Source organism: Carassius carassius, chromosome 36, assembly GCF_963082965.1.
Source record: "Carassius carassius chromosome 36, fCarCar2.1, whole genome shotgun sequence".
Taxonomy (NCBI): domain Eukaryota; kingdom Metazoa; phylum Chordata; class Actinopteri; order Cypriniformes; family Cyprinidae; genus Carassius; species Carassius carassius.
Window position 1 is genome coordinate 6,987,632 of NC_081790.1, and position 24,522 is coordinate 7,012,153.

The 24,522-nt window shown below is 37.2% G+C and overlaps 3 protein-coding genes across 3 annotated transcripts; 1 reads left to right on the top strand and 2 right to left on the bottom strand.

Annotated features, from left to right (window-relative positions):
• The first annotated feature begins 348 nt into the window (after positions 1-348).
• glrx (glutaredoxin (thioltransferase)) lies at positions 349-2,854 on the top strand. Its single transcript, XM_059526042.1, has 3 exons — positions 349-719; positions 1,059-1,174; positions 2,505-2,854. The coding sequence occupies exons 1-2, from the start codon at positions 516-518 to the stop codon at positions 1,170-1,172; spliced, it is 318 nt and encodes a 105-aa protein (XP_059382025.1). The 5' UTR covers positions 349-515; the 3' UTR covers positions 1,173-1,174; positions 2,505-2,854.
• On the bottom strand, positions 2,519-17,012 carry rhobtb3 (Rho related BTB domain containing 3). Its single transcript, XM_059526041.1, has 12 exons — positions 16,541-17,012; positions 15,440-15,680; positions 15,029-15,221; positions 12,754-12,911; positions 11,345-11,453; positions 9,199-9,585; positions 5,376-5,485; positions 5,094-5,196; positions 4,745-4,918; positions 3,343-3,509; positions 3,180-3,276; positions 2,519-2,638 (listed from the first exon to the last, which is right to left on the bottom strand). Coding segments are annotated over exons 1-12 (1,860 nt in total). The 5' UTR covers positions 16,543-17,012; the 3' UTR covers position 2,519.
• A 5,431-nt stretch (positions 17,013-22,443) lies between these two features.
• On the bottom strand, positions 22,444-24,424 carry rfesd (Rieske (Fe-S) domain containing). The gene is made up of 5 exons (XM_059525532.1): positions 24,269-24,424; positions 23,775-23,811; positions 23,396-23,574; positions 23,155-23,189; positions 22,444-23,045 (listed from the first exon to the last, which is right to left on the bottom strand). The coding sequence occupies exons 3-5, from the start codon at positions 23,544-23,546 to the stop codon at positions 22,734-22,736; spliced, it is 498 nt and encodes a 165-aa protein (XP_059381515.1). The 5' UTR covers positions 23,547-23,574; positions 23,775-23,811; positions 24,269-24,424; the 3' UTR covers positions 22,444-22,733.
• Between the last annotated feature and the right edge of the window lie 98 nt (positions 24,425-24,522).

Consider the following 24,522-nt stretch of genomic DNA (forward strand, 5'->3'; position numbering starts at 1 on the left):
CAATAGCCTATATATATTCCGAGTGCCTACAATGCAAATTTGTGTATAATGAAGAGTAATATTTTACATAAATCTCTTTCGGGGCCGCTCCAACTCCAAACACCTGTTCACACTGAATGAAGGAGGAGTAACGTGATCGGTTTATAGACCAAACCAATGAAATACGTTTTCACGGACCACACTCGAATCCTATTGGTTTGTACCATCGTCAGTTTTTTGAAGTCAAACTATCACACAAGAGACCGTAAACAAAGGTGAAAGAGAACGATTCGTTCCATTTAAAGATTCGTTCGAAACCCCAAATTCGTTCATAAACAACAGTCGTGCCTCCCCAATCCATTTAAAAAAAAAACGAGGTGTGGTTAGTTTTATTCCCTCCTTGCTTTGAAGGGTGTGAACCGACGGGAACTAAGCTTACGTGACTTAACGTTACAGAGCCCGGAAAATCAAATAGTTTCGTTTTTGACTTCCCTGCGGTCGTAAACATCTGTGCTTGTTAGGCTACATCAAGAGCAATGGCAGAATTCGTTAAGGCGCAAATTAAGGGTGACAAAGTAGTCGTGTTTCTGAAGCCGAGCTGTCCTTACTGTGTCCTCGCTAAGGATGTTTTGTCAAAGTATAAATTTAAAAGTGGACACTTAGAGTTGATTGATATCAGCGGACGCAGTGACATGAGCGGCATCCAAGACTATCTTCACCAGATCACAGGCGCGCGAACCGTGAGTAACAATTTGATAACACTTTTTGTTATTTTAGACCAGAACGTCAGTCATTACGTCACACTGCCACAGCTACACTAATTCTAAAGTAAATGTATTAACTTCAAACAAAACTTTTTTTTTATCTTAAAGTTCATTCTCAGTATTATATATTATTATTATTATGGTAGTAAATATGTCCATATTGTTTTAACTCGCTTATTCACACAAATGAGCCACCAATAGCTTGACCAGCAGCTTTGGCCCTGCCCATTGCATGTTAGTCATATGCTTTATTCGTTTGCCATGTGATTTATTACATTTCTTTCCATCCTTGTATTCTCCATGTATTCTTTGCAGGTTCCTCGGGTCTTCATAGGCGAACAGTGCATTGGAGGAGGAAGTGATGTCGACGGTCTGGACCGTTCTGGAAAACTGGAGGGCATGTTGCAGGCAATTGGATCTCTGCAGTGAAGGTATACTACACGGTCCTTCTTTATAAAATATTAAAAACAATATAAACAACAATTACATCAGTGGTTCAAAACTGGTTTAGCCTCAGGGCACAGATTTTCCATTAGACATCAAGGGGCCACTATCTCAAAATTGTGTATTGTACAAAGAAATGTTGAAGAAATGTGATAACAAACTGCTTTTTCTCTCAGCGCAGCCAGTAATTCACTACACAAAACACATTTTGGTCAGTGCAAACCATATTTGACCCACGATTTAAATGAAATATTATTTTAGTGTGATTGAAATTATGTGGTGTGTAAATATGTTTTTATTTTAATCTTAGTTCTTTGTCAATTTTATTAAAAATTGTATGTCTATGTAGACTTTTTTTCAGTGTTTTAGTTATAGTTCATCAAGGTGAACTACAATGAAAAAAAAAAAAAAAATTATATTTATTTCATCGTATTTTATTTTAACATTTATTTTTATTTCAAGTACCAAAATTTTAGTTAACTTTAATAACCCTATCTGGCTTATGTTGTCTGTTACCCAACATAGTTTTCATCTTCAGTATCATTGCTTTTCCCAACATCAGTGACTGTGTTGGAACAGACCTGTGACCCATTTTTGGATCACGACTCACCCCTTGTGAACCACAGGTTTAGATTAAAGCCCCAGCCTCTCAAAACAAACACGCATCCTTCTAAACTGTCTTTATTCAGCAATGAGATGAGGGTCAAACATAACTGGACTTAGACTAAAGAAAGCCAGAATCGGCTCTACGTCCACCATACTAACTGCACTAAGAGGCGATCCACATGCTGGATGCGTACTTTGTATGTTATTAGTTGAAATAAAAATCTCAGATGTACATGTTACAAAAATAGTTGCATCAAATTCAAATGAATCTCATGGGGGGGAAAAATTAATATTAGAAATTTATTCAAGTCATATTGCTGGAGTAACCACTGAATTCAGAAACCGAAATCTCACCATGACATAACATGGCTGACCATGAGAGTAACACATCAGTCTCTGGAAAGAGTATGAGATCATCCCATTCCCTACCCTGTTTAATACTTTGGGATTAATCCATCGCAGAGGAAGTTTATTGCACCAATCAGGCATAATCGTTCATATAGAATTATCCACATAGAAGAGCATAAGCGCATAGTGAGAATTCACAGCTGTCTGCTTAATATCACAGGGTCAGAGGTCAAAGTTTGTGTCAATAGAGTACATCAGCATCCACCGTCAAACCAGGAGTTAAACACAGGTCTCTTTCATCCTGTATTTAAATGAATCTCTAATTTGCATCCTCTGTTTTTCGCCCTCCCTTCCGGTCCGCAGGGCGTCAAGAAGGGGTCACATGATGGTGCAGCGAGACTTGCGGATCTGCCGTCTGCGTTGCTGGTACTCGCTGAGCTCCTGTAGGTAACCTCTGGAGGGCCAGCGCAGTCGCTCCACCTGCTCGCGCTCCTCATCTGTCAAAAAAAAGCATTACAGGAAAATATTTCTACAACATTCCCTCCTGCTGAATGCCAGTGCATTTCAACACCGCATAATATCCGTCCACCAGATTCTTTTTACCTTGTTCTTCAATTAAAATAATGTAATTGTCTCTATTTGTTTCGCATTGAGTGTATAAGAAAAATCTGAAGTCTTACAAAAACCTGAAAATAAAATATTTTCCTGTCAAAGTTTGCTCGTTCTATTCATTGACTCACAGATATACCGTTCATGAGGCGACACTTTTATTTATTCGCCAAGTGTGTGTGGAAATGCAGGACATATTAATTAGGTCTGACGATGATTCATTTGTCTCAAAAGTGACCTTACAGTTGCTCTCAGTGTTTCATAATGAGGCTTTGACAGAAGCGGGTAGTGATTTGCATGGGCTTGTGTGCAGCTGCAGCTGTTAGAAGTGCTCTCAGGGTGTTGGGATCTGGCTTTAGGGATGATTGTGTGTGTATGTGTTCTAATGCGCTTGAACATCCATTTAATGTGGTCAGGCATACGGCTTACCTGACAGCTCCAGGAAGTCAGGCTTGTGACTGAAGATCAGGTAGTTATTGGCAATGAAATGGAGGAGCCAGACATAGAGCTGGTCAGCGTTGTGACACTAATGAGAGAGAAGATGAGATCAGGTATATCACAGATGTATTGATATAGAGATGTAAAGACTCACCTTTGCTCTCTTCAGTAAGCGAATCACACTGATCCCCGTAGATGCTAGTTCTCGACTGGGCATACTCTGAAGATACGCGCAGACACACACTTCACACAGGTGCTGCAGCCGTTTCACCTGGTACATCTCGGCGCACACAAGCACAGCCATGGCCTGCAGCACACTGGCTGAACACACAGACACACAGCACTGTCAATCACCTCCTGTTTCCCCCTCCATCAACCTCAGTTCATATCCACCTGCTGTCAATCAAGCTCAGTCTCTATTTGCATCTATTCTCTCAACAGTGTTGTTTAATGTCCTTGATATGAACGGGGAAGCATCCATCACACTGATTGACAGAACGAGTCAAACAATCTGACATACTAAACCTTCCTTCATTGTTTAATGATAAATACAACCTGAATCATTACATGTCATTCATTTGAAACATATGGATTATGATGCACAGTACAGTGAATGTAAAAAGCCATTGTTAGGCACAACATACAGAAGAACCCCTTTATTCTCACTTCATATAGTAAATGTTAATATTATTACCTAATCAGATAAAAAAATAAAAAGATCTTACACTACCATTTAAAAGTTTGGAGTCAATAAGAGCTCTTATTTTATTTATTTAATGGAAAAAATATATACTGATACTGAAAGTAAATAATTTATGTTACAAGATATTTCTTTTTCAAATAAATGCTGTTCTTTTAAACTACTTTCTATTGTTATCCTGAAAAAGAAAAATAATAATTCAGTTTCCACAAAACATTAAAGCAGCACAACTGTTGATACTAACAAGAAATGTGTCTTGAGCAGCAAATCAGAATATTAGAATGATTTCTGAAGGATCATGTGACTCTGATGACAGGAGTAATTCCTTTGCCATCACATGAATCATTTATGATAATTAAAATATATTAAAGTTTAAATTATAGTTAAATATATTACAGTTGTTTTAAAATTGTAATAATATATCACAATGTTACTGTTTTTACTGTATTTTTAATCAAATAATTAGAGCTTTGGTGAGCATTAAAAAAATCTTATTGACCCCAAACTTTTGAACAGTTTTGACATGAATTAGTAAATCGTGCGCACAATTTATTTATTTTTTCTTGCATGTCATGTGCAGGGCTCTGTAGTTTTGTGTGTTTTTAATAAAAAAAAAATTAATGAAACAAAATAATTAAAGGGATAGTTCATCCTTGAATGCTGTTAGTACTTTGAACATTTGTCATTAGGAAATTAACTTGGCAACACTGCCAACAAGCTCCAACACACTTGTATTTAGTAAGCTGGAAGACCTTGATTAGCTGGTCCAGGTCTGTTTAATTAGGGTTAAAACTATACTCTGGTGGAACAGGTTTGGACACTACTGCTTTAAAATCCTTGATAACCACACTCTCACCTGGACAGCAGGTGTCAGTGTAGAGGTACTCCAGGAAAGCTAGAAAGGTATCAGACGAGACTCCATGTATTGGCACCACACGACTTCGTGCTTCTGCATATTTCCCACTGAACATGGCAGCCATAACATCACAGCGGGCCACAAGCACGGCTCTGTGTGCTGGCAGCACACTTCCTGCAAGCAGATGCACAGCTGACCTCTTAAAACACACTTACACCCATTACAGAGGAGCTCTGACTCAAACACAAGCCCCTCCCTTGTACTTTCCACCTTTGAGCACTCTGAATCAATGCACCATTGTCTGTGCCTGTGTGTGTACATGCACATGAGGGTTAGCATTGACTCTTGCCTTGCACCATGAAGATGACATCAGAGTATAGAGGGGAATTGAAGAGGCTTCCCAGTGTCAAAAGACCTTGTTGAGAGCGGGGGGTGGGTGCGTCCCTGGGGGCCTGCAACCACAATGAATCGACACTGCAGTACACAATTTGAGACGTTGAATACTGTTTGCACTGTGAGCATTTAGAATTGAGAAATCGGGTCAGCCATGCAAATCATTCGAAAAATAAAACCTTTGCACAGTCCAGTTCTGTAGTATTATCAGAGCGTCTCCTGTCTGTCAGACAGATACCTTTTCTCTTCCAACGAATGAGCGTATCCTGTCAATCAGCTGGGCTACGGCCAAAGGGTTCTTCAGTTTTTCAGCAATAGCTTCCTCCAGGTATTCCCATTCCCAGGCCCCTGTGAAAAAATACACATCACCAGCATGCACTGATCCATGAAAACATCCTGCTCACACATGCAATAACTGGCTGTCCGGCTGACCATGGAGTAAATCTCGACCTTTTACACTGGCTGCTCAGATCTTGCAGTTTAACCAACAGTTCAACCTCCCAGTGGAGGTACACTCTTTTTTCAACCTTTCAGTGTATAGTTCTTAAAGTGATAGTTCGCCCCAAAAATTCTAATTGTGTCATTAATTACTCACCCTCATGTCCTTCCAAACCTTTGTTAATCTTCGGAACACAAATTAAGATATTTTTGTTGAAATCCAATCCTTTCTTCCTTCATAGACAGCAATGCAACAGGTAAAATAATCCATGAGACATCAGTAATTCAACCGTAATAAAAAAAATTTGTGCGCAGAAAAAAAAAATGTATTGAACAATTTTTTCTCTTGTGTGTCAGTCTTCGTTGTGTGTTCACGAGAGTACCACAACACAAGGAGCTGGCTTTCTTACGTAAAACCTGGATTGGCTGTGCCTTGTTTACAAGCAGAGGAATGCACAATGCACATGGAGACTGAAACTGAAGAGAAGAAATAGTTGAATTAAATTAATTATGTTTGTTTTCATTGTGCACAAAAAAGTATCCCTGTTGCTTCAGAAAATTAAGGTTGAACCACTGATGTCACATGAACTATTTTAATGATGTCCTAACTACCTTTCTGGGCCTTGACCATGTCAGTTTTATTGCTGTCTTTGCAGGGTCATAAAGCTCTCAGATTTCATCAAAAATATCTTAATTTGGGTTCTGAAAATGAAGGACATGAGAATGAGTAATTAATTGGGTGAACTATTCCTTTAAAAGAACCATGTGAAGAACGTCTTGAAAATCTAAGGAAAAGATTCCATGAATAAAAGTTCTTCATGGAACCATCAAAGCCAATAAAGAACCCAGTGTACAGGGCTGGTGGATTCAGTTACTCCACCAACTTACTTTAAAAACTAACTTTAAAACCAAGGTTATGTGAGCCTTTTCTCAGCTTTCTCTTCTCCATTAACTATACCAGGATACAAAAAGCCACAAAGAAGGTGGTGGAACAACCGTTTTCCACAAGAATCAAGCATTCTTGGTGACAGCTAAGAAAATAAAAACAATATTTAACTGGTGTTATTTCATAGTAAAGACATAGTTTCCACTGTTCTGTCACATAAAAATGTTCATCCGTCACAGCTGAGCTGATTTAATATTAACTCAGCCTCATTCATAAACCTGTCTAGACACTAGCCGAGCGGGATCTGATCTGACAGAAACCAAGCACAATGAGTTTCCACGCATCATTTCCGTTAATGTAACGACCGCCCTTGGTTCACGGGAGGAAATTGGCCTCTGGAAAAATCAAACTATGTATCAGCAGCAGGGTGAGATGATCTCATCAGTATGAGGCTCACCTTCTCACCTTGTGAGCATGGCCTCACTCTGATAAATGAGTCTATAATATCTTTTACTGTTTCCTGGACTGTTAAAGCCTCTTCTGAACACCAGATTGAGATGCATGTCCATCCTTCCAGCCTCCATTTTGCATCAGAGCTCCCAAAGAATGGGGAACGGGAGGTAATATTCCCAGGTTATGAGGAATGTTATCATGGCGGGCTAATACAAGCACAGAATCAAAACAGAGTACCTGAATGTCATGAAAAGCATGTCCAGGACACACTTCACCCCAAAAATAAATGCATTGTTTGCATAAAGGAAATGCTCTGACTTTATTGTCATGACATTTCACAGTGACTTTCCCTTTTTAAAAAGAGTTAAATTTGCAATTAAAAGTACTTGTTAGGAATTTTACATGGGCTATCAAGTTAAGATTACATGACCAGCTGAATGCTACTTGCTTTACGTGGTAACCCCATTATAATAAGGTACATCAGCTCAGAAATAAATTAAACATGGCTGATCTGAATAGCGCATTTCAACAACAACATCAATAACAGAAAAAGTTGCACGATGCTGCTTTCAAACCACAAGATGTCAGTATAATTGTATGCAATAATTGTATTGTGGGTTTGTGTATATATGTGTGTGTGTGTGTGTGTGTGTGTGTGTGGTGTGTGTGTATATATATATATATATATATATATATATATATATATATATATATATATATATAGTAAGAAGAGATGTTTGCCATATAGCTTGCATTATAAACAAAAAGTTACTGAGCACAATAATTACTGTAGGGCACCTGTAGGTTTTTTTTTATTTTTAGATTTCTTTTTTATTATTTAGATTCGGTACTGCAAATTACTATAATACAATTAATTTTAAATCAGCATAAAATAAAGCCAGTTACAAATACTATAATAAAATATAAATATTTTACAGGTTCAATGATAACTTTTTATTTATTGCATTATAGTATACCATATGGAAATTATTATTTTTTTTTTTAAATCCTTAATTTCCATAAAAATAATGACACAATGCAAGCAAGAAAGAAAATAGATAGATTTTTAAATGAAGATACATTTTGTGGTAAAGTATAACATGACACATTACTGAGAGGTTTTGTGAAAAATTCAGCACTTACCATAATCATAAATTCTAATTTTTTTTATGGAGACACAAATATTGTATATCATATCTTCTGTTTTTTTTCTCTCTTATGTTTCCTCATCTGCATATATGGTCACACACACACACACACACACACATACAGATCTCTCTGTCCTCCCATGCATGGTAATCAGCCCCACAGCTCCAGGGTCTCATAGAGTGGACTGCCATCATACATGCACATGTAGAAAAACCATAAATCAGCCAGGCCTTAGACACAAACAAACAGCCTCCAAACTAAAGCCATTTTAATTATGAAACTGTCCTATAAAAATCCTTCTTGAAGAGATAAGACAGTGAATGGGAGAGAAACATTTCAACCGTAACTCAATTGAGACGCCTAAACCAGCAGAACTGAGGAAGCATTTTCAAACAGTTTCCTTCAATCATGCTAATCTCGCGTCATATTTACGGTTGTGACAGGATTCTTCATGGAAAAAGAAATGCTGCCGACACACCAGCAATAAAAGAAGCTCTACCTAGAGGAAATTTGCTCTTTCATTGCTTTGGAGACTTGGGATTTCAGTTAAATAAACAAGATAAAATAAAACAAATAAAATGTGTTACTAGCATTTTACAATATTTTTATATTAAATAAATATTTCAAATGTATGTAAAATATTAAAACTTGTTATATGATTAATAGCATCTAGAATAGGTTCTCAGTAAATAAAATAAAATACAAATAAATATTTTACATTTATTTCAAATATAAATGTTTTATATGATTGGCAGTGTTTTTCATAGCTCAGGAGAATTGGGTTATCAGTAAAGAAAATAAATGTATTTAAAATATTAAAATATATTATATAACTATTCACAGCTAAAGAATCATGTTCTCAGTAATTAGATATCTATATAAAAAATACAGAAAAAGTAAACATTTAAAATATATTTTATAAAATATTACAAATGTTTTATATGATTATTCATTTGTTTTTGTTTTTTTAAAGAAATTTCCTTTGCATAAGGTCTCCATTTGCTCTCTGTTTAATAAAAGTTTGGTCTTAAAGACTTGCTAATGTTCTCATCAATATATTTAGCCCTCTATCCAACAGCAGTTGCCTTAAATAACATCAGCCGTAATATTGCAAACAGCGCACGTTCTTTCTCACCTCTGTAAAGAAACATTAACGTCTCCCACAGGCATAAACAGAGCAGCGGGTCCTTCACAACCAGCCGTGAAAGGTGTCCCGGAGGGTGTCCGTCTGCTCTGGGTAGATCATCTATGCCTCCGTCCCAGGTGGACAAAAGCGAGTGGGGGCCGTCTCTGTCCCTGCAGGTGCAGCGTGAAACAGGCCTTTCCCAGGCCTGCCGTCCCACCAGCAGCTGTCTGAAGTATGGACTGACGGCACACAGAATGGACGCGTGTGCCCAGCCCAGCTCCTTCCCAGAGTCCCCAGCGTAGAACGCCACATCTGCGAATTGAACGCCGCGTTCGAGGAGCCACTGCAAGTCCTGAGAGAAGGAAGATTCCTCCACTCTCACTGAGGGAAGACGCGCTGAAAGACATGGATGGGATGTTATAGGACAGCTTTACAGCTCAGATGTTGATCTTTATAGCTCAGGAAACTAAATGTGGGTCTGAGTTATGTTTCAATCAAGTATCAACAAAGCTGAGATGTTGCCTAAAATACCTTTAAAAAATTAGACACTTGTTGACGTGGAGTAAGACTACAGAGCTTTTAAAATGAATGAAGTGAAAAGTGAGTTCAAATTGAAATTTGACTTTGTGATAACCTGTAATAATGTAAAATATTATTGCAACTTAAAATAACTTTTCTATTTTAATATATTTTACAATTTAATTTATTCCTATGATGGCAAAACTGAATTTTCAGAAGCATTACTCCAGTCTTTAGTGTCACATGATCCTTCAGAAATCATTCTAATATGCTGATTTGAAACATTTATATGGACATTTCTTATTGTTATCAATGTTGAAAACAGCTGTGCTTCTTAATACATTACTGTGGAAATGGTGATACATTGTTTTCACGATTCTTTGATTAACTAAAGTTCAAAAGTAGAGCATTTAAAAAAAATAACATTTATTTGTTTAAAGTTTTTTTATTGACACATTTGATCAACTTAATGCATCCTCATTGAATACAGTTATTAATTTTTTGGTTTAATTTCTAATTTCTTGAATGCCATATAATTTCCAGTGCCTCTTTTCTTTCAAACATTTATGCATTTCTAGTTAAAAATTAAAGTGATACTTCCTTACATTCAAATCATAGTATGCTGAAACAATTATGCTAAATCTCAGTTTCAAATGTATTTTCAAAGTATGCATCCTTGCATGTGTTCAATATTGCTGACAGCTTCTCTATTTAATTTCGATGCTGTCTAGCAGAAACAATCGTGATATTAAAAAGATATAATCTGTGATTATTGTTTCCTGTAGGGAATGTTAAAGAACTTCTGGAAGAACAAAAGTATGTGAGGGAGAGGAAGATAAAAGAAATGGGTAAAAGAAAGGGTGAAACAAGGTGAGCTAAGCAGAGGAGGATGGTGGGTAAGGACTTTTTTTAGTGTGAAGGGAACAAGGTGGAGAAAGAGAATGATGAGACAAGCAAAGCAGATGAGACGGGATGAGTAAGGGATACGGTAATAAGACTGGAGCAACGAGAAAAATGACGTGAAAGCAAATTCCAAACAAGGAGGATTATAGGAAGGCCACAATAACGTAAAAAAGAAATAGAACAAGCACAACAAACAGATGTTGTTTGTTCATTATGTCTGTATTATAGGCACATTTCTCATAATATTACTGTTGTACTTTATGAACTCCATAACCATTGATTTGAGGCCACACCAACGGTTTCCCAGCATTCAATACCCTACATATTTTACGGGCTGTGCTCTATAAAAAGAGCCTAAGTAGTGCTGGAGCCACACCAACAAACTACAGAAAGCTTTGGCTTCTTGTTCTAAGTGTCAGTGCTAGCTGTGCTCATCTTGTGCAAAATACTTCTAGTCTTAAGCAGACAATCCTTTATCTAAATGGCAGATGAGTTCATTGACTCGGTTACTGATGAATATTGCCATTTAGTGCATATTTTGCAGCCCGAACGCTTTGCAGAGATTAAGATAAGATGCCTGGCAAATTGCAAGTAGTTATTACTGAGATTAGCCAAAATTAGAGCGGTTTTAAAGGGGAGTGGAAACGTTGAAAGCTGCATGATGATCTTTTTGAGATGTCTACACCAGACACATCACTCACATAATAATGAGGAAAACTCATCAGCCACTAACCTGGCTGGTCCAAATGAGGAGGACGGGGCTCGTTAAACCTTTGACCCCGTCGTTTGTCTGGTCGTTCTTTGGCTTTCTGCTTGAGACACTGAATCATGAAGTATTCCAGCTGTGTGAAGATTCAAAGGCAAGCATGTAAATAACATTGCAAGTACACCACAAATCACACCAACACCAAATATCGAGGAATATTTGCAGCTAGTTAGAAATGTAAAAAAAATTGTGTCTTTAGGGTTACAAAAGCTTGTCACTATACACTTAAAGGGTTAACTTTTTAAACAAAATGTCATACCTTTACAATAAAAATCACAGTTACAGTTATGCACACTTGCAAATGAAATCTATGGGGCAAGATTGGCTGATTAATAAAAGTATTTTGCCTAGTGTGAGTTTCAAAACCACAAACAGCCTTGTCAATGGATAGTGTACATTTTTGTATTTTTTTAATTGAATAAACTTGTTATATATGTTGACATGTTGTAGAATATGTTGACAAGAATTAATGTTAAAAAAAACACATTATTTATTTTTGTAGGCCCTATATGCCCCGCCTCTCTCAAATGCGTCGTTTTATTCACTCGTCGGAAATGTAACGCCCCTTTCCATAATCGTGATATTCATCTTTCAAAATAAATGTAAAGACAGTTAATAATGTCCTTAGTTTTACCATCAGTTCAAGCCCGAAAGAGGAACAGAGTTGCGTGACAGACACAGTGATGAAGCTCGTATGTGTACACAAGCCACGGACGGATAAGACAACTGACTCCACTGTGTGACCCTATCTCTCTCTCTCTCTCTCTCTCTTACACATGCTTGATTTCGCCTAGATACACACAGCATCTCCCTGACATGGCTGCTTCAACACTAACTGTAGTTGCTGAAACCACTCCTTCTTTCTTTGCGTGAACATTTGGGCAGCATTATGCAAATATTTCCATATAGTGATATAGACATGTGGGGGCATGTTTGAATGAGCCATTTTAGGGGGGCGTGGCAGAGTCTTAACTTTTATAAAGAATATCGCTTTTGATTTGAGGCTTTAGTCTTTGCAACTTTACAGATCTTCTTCATGCACCAAGAGCTTGTAACACTCCAAAGAGAAAGGAAAAATTGAAATCGCATCATATGACTCTTTTAAATTCCAATTAGCCATTTAGCAGATGCTTTTATACAAAATGACTTACAGTACACTTATTACACTCTCCCTGGAGCAATCGGGGCCCAAGGTCTCAGTGGTGATGGATGGGTTTTATATTTCACCCGAGGCATGGAGTTTATAAATTACCTCTTACTGGGTTTGAACCTCCAACCCTATGGTTACCAGCCTGGAACCGCTAAACCACAAGAACAGTTCTTTTGCATACTTATGAGACTTCTTAACAAAGATTAAGAGAAAAAAAGACACTTACCACACTGCCAAAGTAACGACCCACAAAAAAGTTGTTTAGAGAGGGCAGCTCCAGGTAAGTGGCCCCCAGGTCCCTGGACAGCTGGAGCCCCTCACTGTGGGGCACACAGCTGCTCCAGTCGGACGCACACAGAGGACATGTGCACGGTGGGCCGTCATCTGTGGAGGGTGAGAGAAGGAAACAATAAAAATGTGATTTACATTTTTCACAAGTGATGCCATAGAAGATCCACTAATCCATCAAGTGATCAGTTCTTAAAAGAACCATGATTTTCTTAGTGTAAAAGACATTTACTAATCTCAATGACTTTTTTCCACTATAAGGAACCTTTTGTGCATTGAAAAGGTTCCATGGAACCACACATGCCAATTTTTAAGTGTATATGCAAACGTATTACTGATGCACATACAAATGACATTTGTAGAGCAAGGGGCCAAATAAAGCATGACTCAAACTGACAGAGAGTGCATAACATTCAGAGAGATGTCAACAGGCAGACATATGGAGCAACAAAATCTGAGCCTTTATTATGTAACAGTGCATGCCAGCTCAAGTTTATACCAGCGTAAATTTAAACATCAGTACGTGTGTGTCCGGACGGGCGGAGAGAGAGTGGCAGTGACAGAATGAGAGAGCAGGGATAGCTGGAAAAAAACAATGTGTATGTGTGTGTGTTAGGAGGCGCTGGCCCGGCCAGTAGGGCGAATGCCTCAGGGAACAGAAGAGCACGTAAAATGATAGCAAGAAAAGACAGCTAAATGGAGAGGGAGATAGATGGAGTGAGAATGGAAGAGTGGAAGAAAGAGACGTGAAGAGGGCACAGGCAGGAAAAGGAATGAATCACTTTAGAAATGGAAAAAGGTGTACTGTACCTTGGGTCCCTCCAAGCAAAGCAACAGGAAATACAGCACAGTTCTCATGACACAAACTCATTAGCATGAAGATTATGTTAAACCAGATGGTAACATGCGAGCAGCATATAGCACTGTGCAAGGTACTTTTGAGTCCTTTTGAGAAAAGATTCAAACATTTACATGCATAATGTTGGTAGAATTATTACAGGATTATTTGACCTCTTTCAATCACAATTGTCAGATTTATACTGTAAAGGAAACTGCAGAAAGTCATGCAGGTTCGGAATGACATGAGGTTGAGTAGGCTAAATGATGACAGAATATTATATTTGAGTAGACTATTACATTAAACTGTCTGAATAACTCATTCTACACTGTTTGTGCCATCTTACATTTCCAAGTGACTGAATGCAGGGATTTACAGTTTACATCAGGGATTCCCAGATTTTTGTCAGCTGACTCCCTTTGACATCAAATTTTGACTTGAGATACCACCTAAGAATTTTCAGTAATTTAACAACATGTTCACATCTTTGCCATTCTCTAGTAACCACATGCAAACAAACAAAATATGAAAAAAAGTATTTTAGTAGGATTTATATATATATATATATATATAAATGACTTCTTTAAATTTTAAATTTTTATGATTGATTAATTAGTAGTTTTTCTTCAAACCTGTCCAAGAACCTTCCGCAAGTCTTAAATAAACCCATCGTGTTCGTTTCTCATCCATTATCCTTCAGGGATAAATGATGTAGCTGGATGGAATCACATCTTGATGAATTATACATCTCAAAGGTCACACTGTGAACACAGAGCTGCCGCTTTTATAGCGAATGGAGCCAAATCTGTGGTCTAAGTGCTCTGAGTCTATAAATGAGCATATTCAACAAACGCTTACGGCGCAGCCGCATGCAGCACATCAAAAGAACTCCGAATCTCGGCTCGATCAGACGACTTCTTTTTCCTTGAAGTCAGAAGCTTCTCATATGCTGTGTTGCTTTTTGAAGATTAGTAATGGTTAACTAGCTCAACACCACTGTACCATATGTTTCATTTATTTCAATTATGTGAATGTTGCTCTTTGTCATTTCAGGAAAGTTTAAAAGTCAATTTGACTGACTAATGCTTCTATTGGCATGAGGTATTTATGGTTAAATTATGCGCAATCCTAATTATCATTAGTACTTGACATTATTTGCTCTGCTTACAGTACTTAAGCACACAAAAGCAAAATCATCAGGCAATTTTTATAACCAGAGTTTAGTTAAATTGTTTCCATTAAGTCCATTATCTCTTAAGTCTGCACTACGAAAGGCTGATAGTCATTTATTTTTCTTTAAACCTTCGTAATGGAGAAAAATACCACAAATGTACTCTAAACAAATGCAAAACAGAAACAGCCAATCACAGCTCACCATTTAGCCTCGCCCCCATGGCTACCAGAATCACAGGAACACCCCAGTGTCGAAGAAGAGGGCGAAGTCTTGGGGCGTAGACGTTTCGGACCTGCTGAAAGGCCAGTTTGTCATTGACCGAGTACTTAATGACCACGATGTCGGCCTGATCCAAAATGCTCCGGACACTCGCCCAGTCGCTGTCTAAAAGGTCCTGCAATTAAAATGAAAGTTTTAACCTGTGATGTTTATAAGGGCATATCTCGGTAGCTCAGAACCTGTTCCACCAATCAGCTTATGGATATCACTCCAATAGATAAATTCCTCTTAGTCCTCCAATCAGGTGGAAACAACTCCCTTCCCAGAGTTTACAGAAACCCTAATCCTGCTTTACAATCCAATCATCCCTCTCTCATTCATTCTGTTACTCACCCAACTGGGACAATCCCGCACCATCACTCTGACATCCCCGAACACTCTAGACTGGTACTCCATAAATGCAGGGTTCAAGGGATGCCTTGATGGTGTCACCGAGTTTGGATCTAATTCCTGAGCTCCATGACCCAGGTAACTCCACAACAAGCCACCTTGGACCTGTCCCGGGCCGGTCGTCTCGTCCCCAGGCCCGATGCCCCCCGGACACTCGCTTCCCAGGGCCACTATGTGGACAGACCTGTTGAACATAGAAAGCCTTTAGCGGTTTACAATTACAATCCAACTTTATATAAGCAATCACAGCTCACAGCATTTACACACAGTCTTCAACTCTCTCTGTACTGAAAAATGTTTGTAATTCTTATGGAAGAAAATTTTAAAAAATGCACCAGTAAAAAACCTGTTAATTGCTTAACTGTAAGTTACTCTTCCATATACAGTGAAGTACTGTAGCTGGTTCAACACTGCATCATTTGTAATTTTACAGTAAAATACTGTCAAATTTGTGTTTTGTTTATTTGCAAGTAAAAACAATGAATTAACTTCAAGTAGATTTGTATATTAACATTTTTTCACGTAATGAAATAGGTTATTATCAGTGAAAAATATACAGGCAGTATTTTACTATGATTTTCTAGCAACCTCAGCTGACAAATCTATGTATAACAGTAAAAACTGTTAACTGTAAGTTACCACACTGGTATTAATACACCATATGCTGTATATAAAGTATATATATATATATATATATATATATATATATATATATATATATATATATATATATATATATATATATATAATTATTTAAAAAAGCAAATGAAACAAATTCTAATTTTATTTTAAAATGTAGGATATAGTAAGACGTGTGACTACATGTTATCATAGTACGGATCTATAATATACATACATAGATACATATATAATTATTATTGTTACTAATATTGCACATGCAGCCTATGCATGCGTGCAAATGTCATTGTGTCAATGACCAGTTAGTGCACTGATATTTATATGTCATGCTACTGTAGCATAACTGTCAATTTTGCGCTATAGGGGCTTCGGTCATGGCAAAGAAAGAATCATATGCATACTTACATGATCACAACAACCGTCCGCTGGATCAAGGCTCGGGGAGCACGTACTTCAGCGGGTGGCTTTCACATCAGTCTCCGGCTGTTTTCCGCAATGAAGGTCGGACACGGTACAATCCCAAAGCAGAATGAAAAAGCGAACGGTTCATTCCTTAAACACGCGCTGGCGAAGTGAAAGAGCGTCAGGTGCGCAATGTTCCGACTGTAAACACACACATCCAAGCAGAAACGATCCAATGGATCCTGCGCTAGAGGAAACAAGTTCATACTCCACCGAAAACAGGGATCCTGCGCTTCCCGGGACGCATGATCTGAGCCCAGAAACCAGACGTCACTTAAGCATACCGTCAAAGCTCATGGGTCAACGAGATAAGAATATAGAGGAAAACAAAACAGAGCAGCGCGAGTGGCTCCTGACTCAGCAAACGATCGGAAGGACGTGGACACTTGCTGTCCACACCGCACACATGGACTGCGCACACAGGCTGCTCGTGCTACTGCTGTGCCTCTGCTGTCTTGTCTGTTCAAACCAATGGCACTTTCAGTCATTAATACGTGATTCGAGAGAGTCTTTGACTGTCATAAATAAAAATGCAGTCTCACTGCAGGCTCAACCAATAGCAAAACCAACTACACAGACAGATTTTCTCAAGAATATGGTGCTCGCTTAATTCAAAACACATCAGCTTTGGACCATGAGAGCTTCCTTTGGTACCCTAGCCAAAGTCAAAAGAGCCCACCACCTTGCCATAGCTGAGATGTGACAGGGGTCCCTATAGGGGCACCCAGAGGCCTTTGGGTGTGAGATAACAATAGTTATGCTTTGCTTTAACAAGCACCTGTAATTAGACATGTTGCATGCTGACACCACTGCATGATACACGTGGGACACACAACTAGTACCTCTATATTATGGGCTTTCAAGGCACTGATTCTCTAATAGAAGGTGGTAATAGAATTTACTGCATGATATAAACAAATAAACATTGATTGGATTTTTATTTGTTCATTATTTACGCTGGAGGTTGCTGTTTTCTTTCAGTCGGTCTGCCAAGCTAAAACAGTATAATTTAATATAATATTATATATAGATTTATTATTGTTTTTGAAAAAAGTCTCACCAAGGCTGCATTTATTTAATCAAAAATGCAGTAAAAAAAAATTTTACTTTGTAAAATATTATTTTAATTTTCTATTTTCATATATTTAAATTTTTGTATTTATTCCTGTGATGGTAAAGCGGAATTTCAGCAGCCATTACTTCAGTGTCACATGATCCTTCAGAAATAATTCTGATATGCTGATTTGGTTTAAATATTTTATTATCAGTGTTGAAAACAGTTTTTTTTGGGGGGGGGGGGGGGGGTGTTGTGTGTGTTTGTGTGTGTGTGAATATATATATATATATATATATATATATATATATATATATATATATATATATATATACACATATACATATACATACATAATTCTTACTATTATCCTTATAAATAATAATGAAATGGAAATTATATATAGATGTAGAAATGATGTAGGTATCTCTGAATAGTAGAAAAAATGCATTTGGTTTTGCTTGCAGCAAGGATTTTCTTTTTAATCTTTTAAAACATCTTTCGTTTACTGAGGCCCCCTATAGTGAGCCACTGGTGTGGTACAAAGGTGTAATCAATTTAGAGTCAATCTGCTTGAGGCAATGTATTGATGCTGAAAATGCTGTTTGAAAATAGCATTTGACCCGATAACCTATCTGCAAGAAATAAAAGCTGTTTTATTGTTTGTCCTCTTCCTCTCAGGTAATTAGTTATTATTCTTTGCATTCAAACCAATTCTATCCTAACATGCCATTCGGAAACAAACGATTACTTCAGTAACTCTGACACTCCTATTTTTAGCCAAGTGTTGTGTATATTTTAATTTGCCTTGTTTGCCACAATATGACATCAAAAAGCCTCAGCACCCTTCAGATGCTCCTCTGAGATCACCAGAATAGCATCATCTCTCCTGAGCCGTAGCGAATCAAAGCTTGCATTCCATCTTTTTTCCATCAGTCACGCTGTCCTGATACTGAAAGGATTCTTTTAAATCTACTATAACAAGCTTTTTATCCATATAACAGGTCTAATATAATCCCACACCCATTGTCTAATGCAAAGACAAGCTTTAATCATTATACTCAGGAAGACTACTGAATTCTGGGATATGAGTATAGAAGTGTTGTTATTTTGTAATACTAGCCCAGTGGGATATACTTCAAATATAGTGGGCCTATTCCCAGCTCATTATGCTGCCCTGCATAATGTTTGTTGAATGGAATCCAATACTTTTGGGGGGTTGATTCCAAAAACAGTGGCTGTTTTGCTCTGCCCCATCATACAACCCGAATTCCGGAAAAGTTGGGACGTTTTTTAAATTTTAATAAAATGAAAACTAAAGGAATTTCAAATCACATGAGCCAATATTTTATTCACAATAGAACATAGATAACGTAGCAAATGTTTAAACTGAGAAATTGTACACTTTTATCCACTTAATTAGCTCATTTAAAATTTAATGCCTGCTACAGGTCTCAAAAAAGTTGGCACGGGGGCAACAAATGGCTAAAAAAGCAAGCAGTTTTGAAAAGATTCAGCTGGGAGAACATCTAGTGATTAATTAAGTTAATTGATATCAGGTCTGTAACATGATTAGCTATAAAAGCTTTGTCTTAGAGAAGCAGAGTCTCTCAGAAGTAAAGATGGGCAGAGGCTCTCCAATCTGTGAAAGACTGCGTAAAAAAATTGTGGAAAACTTTAAAAACAATGTTCCTCAACGTCAAATTGCAAAGGCTTTGCAAATCTCATCATCTACAGTGCATAACATCATCAAAAGATTCAGAGAAACTGGAGAAATCTCTGTGCGTAAGGGACAAGGCCGGAGACCTTTATTGGATGCCCGTGGTCTTCGGGCTCTCAGACGACACTGCATCACTCATCGGCATGATTGTGTCAATGACATTACTAAATGGGCCCAGGAATACTTTCAGAAACCACTGTCGGTAAACACAATCCGCCGTGCCATCAGCAGATGCCAACTAAAGCTCTATCATGCAAAAAGGAAGCCATATGTGAACATGGTCCAGAAGCGCCGTCGTGTCCTGTGGGCCAAGGCTCATTTAAAATGGACTATTTCAAAGTGGAATAGTGTTTTATGGTCAGACGAGTCCAAATTTGACATTCTTGTTGGAAATCACGGAAGCCGTGTCCTCCGGGCTAAAGAGGAGGGAGACCTTCCAGCATGTTATCAGCGTTCAGTTCAAAAGCCAGCATCTCTGATGGTATGGGGGTGCATAAGTGCATACGGTATGGGCAGCTTGCATGTTTTTAAAGGTTTTAGAGCAACATATGCTTCCCTCCAAACAACGTCTATTTCAGGGAAGGCCTTGTTTATTTCAGCAGGACAATGCAAAACCACATACTGCAGCTATAACAACAGCATGGCTTCGTCGTAGAAGAGTCCGGGTGCTAACCTGGCCTGCCTGCAGTCCAGATCTTTCACCTATAGAGAACATTTGGCGCATCATTAAACGAAAAATACGTCAAAGACGACCACGAACTCTTCAGCAGCTGGAAATCTATATAAGGCAAGAATGGGACCAAATTCCAACAGCAAAACTCCAGCAACTCATAGCCTCAATGCCCAGACGTCTTCAAACTGTTTTGAAAAGAAAAGGAGATGCTACACCATGGTAAACATGCCCCGTCCCAACTATTTTGAGACCTGTAGCAGAAATCAAAATTGAAATGAGCTCATTTTGTGCATAAAATTGTAAACTTTCTCAGTTTAAACATTTGCTATGTTATCTATGTTCTATTGTGAATAAAATATTGGGTCATGTGATTTGAAAGTCTTTTAGTTTTCATTTTATTAAAATTTAAAAAACGTCCCAACTTTTCCGGAATTCGGGTTGTACTTTCTCACAAAATATGATGTGTATCTGTTAGCAATATTACTTTTCACAACTATTTGTAAGGAGATGTCTTGTTGTCCCCTATTATACTCACCAGAAAAACTGCAGCCATCACAACTACTTTTCTCAGGTGATTTTATTTTTATATATGAATGAATGATTCTGAAGACATTATTTTATGCCTAATCTTATATTTTAAGGTTAGAATTATATGGACACTTGTTTCTGCAACAGGATTAAAAATGAAAACTAAAGTAATTGTGATTTTTTTTTTCTTGTAATTCTGAGTTGATCTTAAAATAATTTTTCTGAAAATTTTTCTTTTCTTCAGAATTGTGAGAAACAAATTAACATTTGCAAGAATTAAGTCAAAATTGTGAGATAAAATTTTTCATTTAGTGGCAAAACGGAACTGGAAGATGTAAACTCAATATTTTTGTACTCAGCATCATCATATTTGGTAACATTATTAGGCTTTTTTTTTTTTTTTTGCAAATCAGAATAATAATTTTTCAAGGTTTAGAACTGTGTTATCAGTGGATTTCTCCTTCCAGTCCTTTTTGTTCTACAGGATAAAATAAACTATTTCTGTTTGTCAACAGGCTGAAATAAATAATAAAACAGGCACTTTTTACAAGCACTGCTGAGAGGTGTATATGCTATTTTAGGGCTGCTTGGTTGGCGTACCATTGAGAACATTTGTTTTTAAAGGGCAGGAAGGCTTACTGTAGGTCATCTGCCATGCAGAATCTTATTTCATCTCCAATGCACAATCACGTGCCCCTCGTGTACATTCTTGGCCCAGAGATCACAACCACTCTACAGGGAAGTCTAACTTCTAAACTCTAGCTAATACAGATTATTCCTTATTGTGAATGAGAATAACAGTCCATTCAGAGCTATTAAATGACAACAGGCCCTGTTTAAGGAGGATATTACATTACAGTAACTGTTGAGCTTTGGGACTTTTTTTCTAGTTGAGTCTGTACTGCAGTGAAGGAAGGGAAGGTAATGACTATCTAGTTTGCACATTAAGTCAAGATGCTTAGCAAAATATTTTCTTATCTTTTCTTTGTTCCAACTGTAAGAGATAAACTAGGGTTAAACAAGCATGCAACATTTTAGAGATTCTGCTCTCAGCTAAATAGATTCATAATCAATAATTCTGGATCGTTTAATAAATTTCACATACTCAGCACACTGCAGTCAGACATTATCACAACAACTAATTAGGACCTTATTTTATGACAAATTAATAAACAGCAATCAAAACTTTGGGTTCAGTCATTTGTTTAAAAGAAATTAATACTTTTATTCAGCAAGAATGCATTAAATTGATCGAAAGTGGCAGTAAAGACAATTATAATGGAACTTTTTTAAATAAATGCGTCTTTTGAACTTTTCATTCATCTAATAATCTTGCCCTCATATAATTACACAATTCCGATGGACTTCTCACATACACAGAAGCCAAACAAATCAAAATGATTTATAATCTGAAAAAGAAATATGATGTATGCCACAACTGTCTAATTTCTGCCACTTTTCCATTTACTCTTGATGGACACTGTCTCTCTTCAGAAAATTTCATCCATGAAATAATAATTGAATGCCAAGTTAAATGTTTGTGCAAGAATCTACTTGGTATTTAATGGAGTTAATGCAAAAGAAAACATTATTGGAGACATATCAATGTCAATATGAGCTCACTGCGCACTGAAAAAAAAAAAAAACTTAAATGCAACATCAGTCGCTTTGAATCAAAGCATCAGCCAAATGCATGAATGTAAAATGAAACTACTTTAAATAATATTATATATTACATATATTTAATTATTAATATAAATAAGTGAACATTTACATTTTTATATATATATATATATATATATATATATATATATACATACATACATATATATATACACATACATACATACATATATATATATAATTTTTTTTTTCTAAAATGTATCCTTTTTTTAAGAATGCACATTTCTAAGATTTTTTCAGATATTAGGATTTTTTTTTTTGCAAAACCTAACAAGTTGAGCTTAAAGAGAGGCATCACTGTGAATCATTGAGATGTATAAAGATCCTGGCACTGTCACAAAAAAGGGTTATGATATTATTTTGATAAATGATGTCAAATCGCAGGTTTATTCATGCCGACTGACTCTGAAATCATCAATCTTAATATATGCAGTTCCCTTAGGATCCCTGAAGCTCTCGTCTCACTGTTGCTGCCTGACTAAACGTCTTCATCTGCATTCACGTCTGCTTCTCCATTCTCTGACTCCTGTGCTTTTCTCAGTTCTGCCCTGCCCTTCTCAGTCTGATAATAGTCTGACTCAATCCACCCGGGGCAGCTGGACAACGTCACAAAGATGTCTTCGTCTACTTCTGTCACTTTGTGCACTCTCTGCTTTATGCCTTTGGAATACCACCGTGGAGTAGGGACTTTTTCTGTGGGGTTGCTGGCCTTGTATAACCCCTCACCTTCAGCCAGAGTGATCTTATACTTGTGCTTTGGGCACACAATACAGAGCTTGTTGTTGATTTCCTGTGCATGAAACATTAAATGGGGTAGAGTTCAAACGAGAGGTAACAATGTGTGTCAAGTGCATTAATGGATCACTGAATGAGTTCTGGTTCAGCAGAACTGGCTTTACCTCAATATCGCCGGGCTCTAAACTACTGCCAGCATCTGTTAAAAAAATAAAATAAAAAATAAAAGTGTCATTAGCAAACATATGCACTAAGCTGACCTGAGCAAATGCCTTTTTGATTCTGGGTTTTTGCCTCTGGAATTGGACTTGGCACACATCTGCAACAATGTTACAGTGCTAAATCTGCTACTTTGTCTCCCTCTAGTGCAGAGAAATGGGCAAAGATGCTTTTCATGCTACTCACGGTAACACTGCAGGTCCATTGCATAGAAAGTTCTCTGATGATATATAATAAGAATGTCTCTTCCATCTAGAGTCACATTCATTCTGTTGGCCTGAACGAGATCTTCTTTCTTGCCGATAAAATACATACGAGGAGGCTTGTTTTCATCCATGGATGTAGTGCGGTTTTAATTATGTCTTCTGTGAAAATATAACGTTTTATGAATATCATCCACCTAAATGTAGGTGCTTAAGTTACATAAATGTATTGTTCTTGGTTCTTTTGCTTCACTTAAAACTTAGCAGGTGTTTGTTTGAAAGTAAGACATGTTAGTAGGAATTAAAGGGATAGAAATTGGGATAGATCCCCAAAATGAAAAATTCCGTCATTATTTACTCACCCTCCAGTTGTTCCAAAAGTGTTTGAATTTCTTTCTTCTGGTTAACACAAAAGAAGCTGTTTTGAAGAATATTGGTACCCAAACCATTTCTGGTCCCCATTGGCTTCACTGATAGTATTTTTATTTTTCCATTCATGGAAGTCAATGGGGACCAGCATTGTATACACATGCACACACATAACCTTTACATATATGAGGTAAAATTATATAAACCTCAAACAGAAGTCATATCATTCACATGTCCAGTTACTCAGTGTTGGTACAAGATTATATAAACCAGCAGGTTATAGGGAATAAACCAGCGAGTTACAAATAGTATAAAATATACAAAATTTACATTTAATAATAGCCTATATAATTGTATATTAAACAGTATTTTCTATTTTAAAGGAATTACAAATATAATAGTAAAAAGTCAATTACGATAAGATAAATGTAACTTTACATATCACCATAAATGGACATGGTAGAGCAATTATTTTAAGCAGTGTTACCTTGTGCTGTGCCAGCTCGTTGTGAATCTTGTGAAACGCTCGTCAAGAATGGTTTAAGTTGGTTCTAGTCTACAGAGGAGAGGATGGCATTATCTCAAGCACACCGGCTGCTGAGTTCAGACCTATCAGCCCCTCAGATCAGGACCCTCTCAGTGCCTTTAACATTATCTTTGTTTAATGAATAAAACTGAATGACACACCACTAACTGACACATACATGCGATTTCTCTGATATCAGAAGGAGGTTTATAAAG